This window comes from Bombina bombina, chromosome 1 (genome assembly GCF_027579735.1).
Source record: "Bombina bombina isolate aBomBom1 chromosome 1, aBomBom1.pri, whole genome shotgun sequence".
Classification (NCBI taxonomy): Eukaryota; Metazoa; Chordata; class Amphibia; order Anura; family Bombinatoridae; genus Bombina; species Bombina bombina.
Genome location: NC_069499.1, coordinates 1,008,955,084 through 1,008,961,858, shown reverse-complemented (window position 1 = coordinate 1,008,961,858; position 6,775 = coordinate 1,008,955,084). Strand labels below are relative to the sequence as shown.

The 6,775-nt window shown below is 36.5% G+C and overlaps 1 protein-coding gene across 2 annotated transcripts in view; it reads right to left on the bottom strand.

The window, feature by feature from the left end:
* Positions 1–1,399: 1,399 nt before the first annotated feature.
* Positions 1,400–6,775, bottom strand: part of TP53INP2 (tumor protein p53 inducible nuclear protein 2) — a 48,502-nt gene continuing 43,126 nt past the window's right edge. For both annotated transcript variants that reach the window (XM_053713493.1, XM_053713553.1), the window contains exons 3-4: positions 3,771–4,080; positions 1,400–2,159 (exon numbers count right to left, since the gene is read on the bottom strand). In XM_053713493.1, coding sequence (XP_053569468.1) covers positions 1,910–2,159; positions 3,771–4,080 — 560 coding nt within the window. In that variant the 3' untranslated portion in view covers positions 1,400–1,909. The remainder of the gene's footprint in view (positions 2,160–3,770; positions 4,081–6,775) is intronic.

Sequence of the window (6,775 nt, the reverse complement as noted above, 5' to 3'; positions counted from 1 at the left end):
GTAAAGAGCAGCCATGTGTAATATAAAAAAACAAAAACTAAAGAATGCTGGAAAGATTCAAATAAATAGCAGAGTGAAAACAGAAATAAAATTGTGTAGAGATAAATGAAATAAAATATGATGTGAAATCAAACAGAAGATGACGTGTCATGTTTACCCACTGGTTGCTGGTTTTGTAAACAACTGGGTTACAACCCTGCCCACAAACTTATTTATTTGCCACCTCTCTAGCAGTAAAATGGGTAGCAAATATGCCTCTTCTCACCCCCACCCGCAGTTTTAACCCCTTCCCAGTCATTTTACTTTCACCTCCTAGAGTTCCACTCTGCCTCACACATCCTGCGACATCCGCCTGCCATCTGCAACCTGCACCCCCCTCTATCAATACTGAGCATTGCAAACCCCTTTTATAGCCAGAGGGTTAAAACAGTAAGCAGATGTCACAGGTGAATTGAGAGAACTTGATGTAACCCTTTTCCTTCCTGGTTCATACATTTTTCAGACCATTTAAAGGGACATTAAACACTACAAAATCTATAGTGCATATAAAAGTGCAGCAATAAACAGGCTGCTTAAACAGAAACTAGAAAGAAGAAATGCATACATAGAAACATTGAATTACTTGCAGAGAACAAGGGCAAGCCTACACAGCATGGGAACCATTTTACTCAGGACTGGAACATCCTTTAAAATAAATAAATAAATAAATATATATATATTTATTTATTAATGTACCAGTCTTTTACGTGCAATAAAAATGGAATTTAATGTCCCTTTAACATTTGATATTTAAGGTGAAAATATTGCCCAAATTAACTATAAATTTCATTCAGCTTTACTGAGTTTTTCCGTATTTGTACTGGGGGATAAGTTATTTCAGAAGCATAGCTAACAAATTATATATTGACTGTACCCCTGACTGATGACAGAAGTTCAAATGACACTTTGGGAGCCTTGTAAAAAAACAATTAGCTTGCAAGGTAGTTTGTAAATAAATTGTGAGTTTTAGCATAGCCACACCAGGAAAGATAAAACAGATATTATTCAGGAAAACTGAATGAAAGATTCCCCAACTCCCCTTTCTATACATTTCATGCTAATAATAACTGTTACAATTGATCTAATATCAAAAACACTTTTTTTTCGCTATTGGAAAATGTGTGTACAATGAAATATGACTAAGATATATATATATATATATATATATATATATATATATATATATACACATACACACACATATATATATATATATATATATATATATATATATATATATATATATATATATATATATATATATATATATATATATATATATATATATATATATATACACACACACAGTGTGTATATATATATATATATATATATATATATATATATATATATATATATATATATATATATTTAGAGGTTCACATGCCTACAGTGTCAGAGTAGAAGGCAAGAAAAAGAATAAATACAACATTCTTAAAATCATACTAAAAACATTGAAAGCAATAATGCTATGTTTCTGCATTAGCAATTTCACTGGTAAAGACCCTCAGAGCACCTAGCAGTGAAATGGCTATTGCAAATAAAGAGGGGGGATAAAATCCAGATCTTGAATCTTGAATGGGACGGCTATTAACCCTTAACTTACAAAAAGGGTAAGTTACACAGACAAAAAGCATTAACTCCTTAACAGTCAAAGTGAAACATTTCTTAAGCCAGGTGTTATATTCTCATATAAAAAATGTTGGTTACTTTCAGTATTCAGTGTATTGTGGAGCTTATTACCAAAGAGCAAACTTCTCTTTGAGTTGGGGGGACAGAAAAAAGGGAAAGTGATGCCAACCCAGGAGTCAGGAGTAAAGGACTCTGGTTAGAGATAATGCCCACAATCATGTAAACAATGAAGTCGGTTTCAGTGGTTGTACTGTCGCTGTCGGGGTTGGCACATGAAGTTTTGGTGCCGTGTAGCGTTTCGACCATGGAACTCCCGCGCTAGATTTTGCCTTTGCAGGTTCTTGCGGCCTAGTTTACGTTTGTCCACCAGAGCCTTGGCACGCTGTATACGGGACACTTGGCCTACTTTTCCCAAAATGGCAGCTTTGGCAGTGACAGAGCTTGTGTGGTGAGAAGTGCGACGTTCCACTCTTGTCTTGGACGGAGACCTGTTTGGGTATTGAATTATCAATGAGTGCTTTCATATTTACATTTGTAAATGGACATACTCTGAACATACCCAGCATTTTCATACCCCTCAAACATACAAACAGAATAGTATTGTGACACATTGCTCAGTTCTTCACTAGACCTATATATTTACAATCAAACCTCAGAACATAATCACTATACACCCAGCATTCTCCAAACCACCCCTTTTTATACCACTTACTATACTCATTTGTCAAGACCCCATTAAACACCTTAATTCAACATCAAAGAACCTAATCACCAAAATATTGTATGTGTTAGTCTTCACGCTTCATCTTCATGGTGGTTCCAACACAATTTTGATAAATCGGTCTATTTAAACACACACACACACACAGAGTAACACAGCCCTTATATTACTTCCCCTTATGCCACTTCCTATTTGAGCTGAATAGTTTGATTCATTTGTGGATTTATCATTGGTTTGCTACATATGACCAGTTACTACGAGAATTCAAAATGCTTTAAAATCGACAATCTACAATAGAATTTTTATTGACTTAAAAGATAGATAATCCCTTTTATTACCCATTCCCCAGTTTTGCACAACCAATACAGTTATATTAATATACTTTTTACCTCTGTGATTACCTTGTATCTAAGCATCTTCTGACAGCCCCCTGATCACATGACTGACTATTTAAAATCGTTGAGTTGCATTTAATACTGTGTTGTGCTAACTCTCAAATAACTTCCCGGGCGTGAACACATTATCTATATAGCTCACATGAACTATCAGTCTCCTGTTGTGAAAAGCAAATGCAAAAGCATGTGATTAAAAGGCTGTCAATAGAGTCTTTGAAACAGGCAGAAATTTAGAGGTTTTAAGGTTATAAAGTATATTATTCTAACAATGTTGGTTGTGCAAAGTTGGGGAATAGGTAGTAAAGGAATTATCTATCTTTTAAAACAATAACAATTTTTGTATAGACTGTCCCTTTAATAATTCTTTCCCTGTTCTGCTATTTTCCTAAAATGTTTCTGTTACACCAACATCCTGCAGTCACATCCCCCATCTCACCTTGGTTTACTATTTTTAATACACCCCTAGGACCTCTAAGCACAAATGCACAGTCCTAATTCCGTGCCTGTGGATTTAAATAAATGTATCAAATATGTAAGTGCAAAATTTATCATTGCTTAAATAAATTAGAATATGTACGCTCAAAAAAACTAGATATCAAATAGAAATTTAAAGGAAATTACAACAGTATCTAGAGCCAAACTTATTCTGAACAAATTATAAAATGCACAATATAGTCCAAATTAGAATTAAACTCTTATGGGAACAATCCCTTACTATCTTTACCTGTTGAGAAACAGCTATAACCCCAAAATACGTGTGCTCACTCACTACTGCCAGAAATATTATTAGGTCCTCTGCTTACAGGGGCATTTAACACTAAATATATTTTATAAGCATAGTATTGAGGTTATTCCCCACCTCCCTCTAGCCATATGTGCTGCCATGTTGAAATCTAGCGTTCACTACATTCCAGTAGTGCTGACCGTGCATGGCATGGGTTTAGTGTTCCTTTAACTTAGTTATAGCTCCAATTTCCTCTTACCTGTCTCTGGTTATTTCGGAAGGCTCCCGTTCCACCACGATGCTCCCGCTGGTGATATACACAGACATGCTTGGGTGCTCTATGAGCAGGTCTTCTAGAGGACTGCTTCCCACCACACTAGGCCCGGAGCTCTCTGCAGTAAAACAGGGGGGAGGGGTAACAAACCAGCTCTCGTCCATCGAATGGGGTGGGTGAGGAGGGATGGACCAGCCTACTCGCTCAGCAAGGGAGTGGGACAATGGGCAGGGGGCAAGGCTTTCCTCCTGCTCTTGTACCACCCCATCCTCACTTGAGGTCAAAGCAAAGCTATCTGGTGAGGGGAAAGCCAGATTGGAGAATAGAAACAATGCCAAAGGGGGAAAAAGGAGAAAGATGGAGGTTCACATACATACAGTGTCACGGGTAAAAGGGGAGACATGATGGGAAGGAATTATTAGTTTTTTTTAAGTGAAATACTAGTGCTACAAAGCTTTGAGTATGCTCATGATGCTTATGACCAAGTGGTGCTATGTGTTGCAGACTCATGTTGAAGCAAAGTAGTTCAATTTGCTCCTCAAGGTCAGGGAAAGAGGGAATCAAGTCAATTTACATGCAACTTCCCACAGAATTAGTGACACATGTTGAGTATTAAACAGCATACAACATTCCAATCTTTTACACATCTTCATGTAAAATACAATCACTGTCATTCCAATTTTCTCTTAAAAACAAAAACAAAAAAAAACACTACTATAATACATATAAAATAAGCTTTATGTTAAAATATTATTTCCTTGAAAAAAAATTAAACATAAAAAAGGGATGAAATACCAAATTTTCTTTGATTACTCATATAGAGTGTGCGATTTTAAACAACTTTCCAATTTACTTCTATTATCAAATTTGCATAATTCTCTTGGTATTCTTTGCATGTATCTGATGTGCCAATTTAGACAGGCATTTGTGTGCAGCCACCAATCAGCTGCTAGCTAAATAAATTGGTAAGTTGTTTAAAAGTCAAATGTTTTATCTGAATCATGAAATAAATATTTTGGGTTTCATGTCCCTTTAAATTGACTTGCTAGAGCAGGAAATTTTAAACAACTTTCCAATTTACTTCTCTTATCAATTTTGCTTATTTCTCTTGCTATCCTTTATTAAACAATAGGCGACAAGCCTGCCCAGAGGGCAGTCTATGTTGAAAAAAATACAAACCCCCAAGCTAAATTTACAAAAAATAAAAAAGGAAAATGACAGAAAAAAATAAACAAAGCTATCCAAAATAAAAAAATTAAACCTAAACCAATACCCCTATACAAAATACCCCCCCCCCAATAAAAACACCCCCTAATCTAATACTAAACTACCAATAGCCTTAAAAGGGCCTTTTGTAAGGCATTGCCCTAAGTTAAACAGCTATTTTACTTCTAAAAAATAATAAGTCCCCCCTAACAGTAATGCCCCCCCACCGACCAAACCCCCCAAAATAAAAAACCTAACACTAAAAATAAATAAAACTACCCATTGCCCCTAAAGGGGCATTTGTATGGGCATTGCCCTTAAAAGGGCATTCAGCTCTTTTTCTAGCCTAAAAAAAACCTAATCTAGAGAAAAAAACACCCCAAAAATTAAAATAAAAAAGCCTAAACCTAAGCCCCAAATAGGTATTCACTGTTCCTGAGGTCCGGCAGAGGTCTTCTTTCAGACAGATACATCATCTTCAATCATCATCCGGAGTGAAGGCGGCGTAGAGTGGAGGATGCAGAGCTGTGTTCCCGATGCCTGGATAATCGGCGGCAGTCCTTGGCGGCATGGAGGCTCCTCTTCATCGGATGTCCGTTGTAGACTGAAGATTGAATGCAAGGTACCGCAATCAATTTGGGGTACCTTGCATTCCTATTGGCTGAAATTTTGAAATCAGCCAATAGGATTAGAGGTACTGAAATTCTATTGGCTGTTCAAATCAGCCAATAAGATTTCAGTAGCTATCATCCTATTGGCTGATTTAAAAAATGTCAGCCAATAGGAATGCAAGGTACCCCAATAAATATGTGGTACCTTGCATTCAATCTTCAGTGTGCGGCTGATGATCGCATGAAGAGAAGCCTCCACGCTGAGGATCGCCACATCTGGGAACACTGCTCCACACCGCCTTCACTGTGGATGAAGACAGAAGATGATGGACCTGCCTGGAAGAAGACCTTCTCCGCCAGACTTCAGGAACCGTGAGTACCTATTTGGGGCTTTAGTGTTAGGCTTTTTTTTTTTAATTAGGGTTTTTAGGGCAATTGAAAAAGAGCTGAATGGCCTTTTAAGGGCAATGCCCATACAAATGCCCCTTTAGAAGCAATGGGTTTTAGGTTTTTTAGCGTTAGGTTTTTTATTTTGGGGGGTTTGGTGGGTGGGGGTTTTACTGTTAGAGGGGGGGGACTTAGTATTTTTTTTAAAGGAAAAGAGCTGTTTAGCTTAGGGAAATGCCCTACAAAAGGCCCTTTTAAGGGCTATTGGTAGTTTATTCTTAGATTAGGGGGTGACTTATTTTCATAGGCATTAGGTTTATTTTTTTTTATTTTGGATAATGTGGTTTATTATTTTCTGTAATGTTAGCCTTTTTTATTTTGTGTAATTTTAGATTAATTTAATGTAATCTAAGGTTGTTTTTTTTGTAAAGTACTGTTAGGATTTTTATTTTAATTGTAATGTAGTAATTTTATTATTTTATATAATTAAGGGGTTAATTTAGGGGGTGTTAGGATAGGGGGCTTAGTCATTAAATTAGTTATTTGCGTTGTGGGGGTTGGTGGTTTAGGAGTTAATAGGTAAATTAGGTTTAATACTTTGTGGGGGGGTTAGCAGATTAGGGGTTAACAGGTTAATTAAGTTTATTGCGTTGGTGGTGGATGGCGGTTTAGGGGTTAATAAATTAATTATTTAATTTACAATGTGGGGGAATGGCGGAATTAGGTAGTTTGGGATGTTGGGGTTGGCGGATTTAGGGGTTAATTTTATTAGGTAGTTTGTTGTTG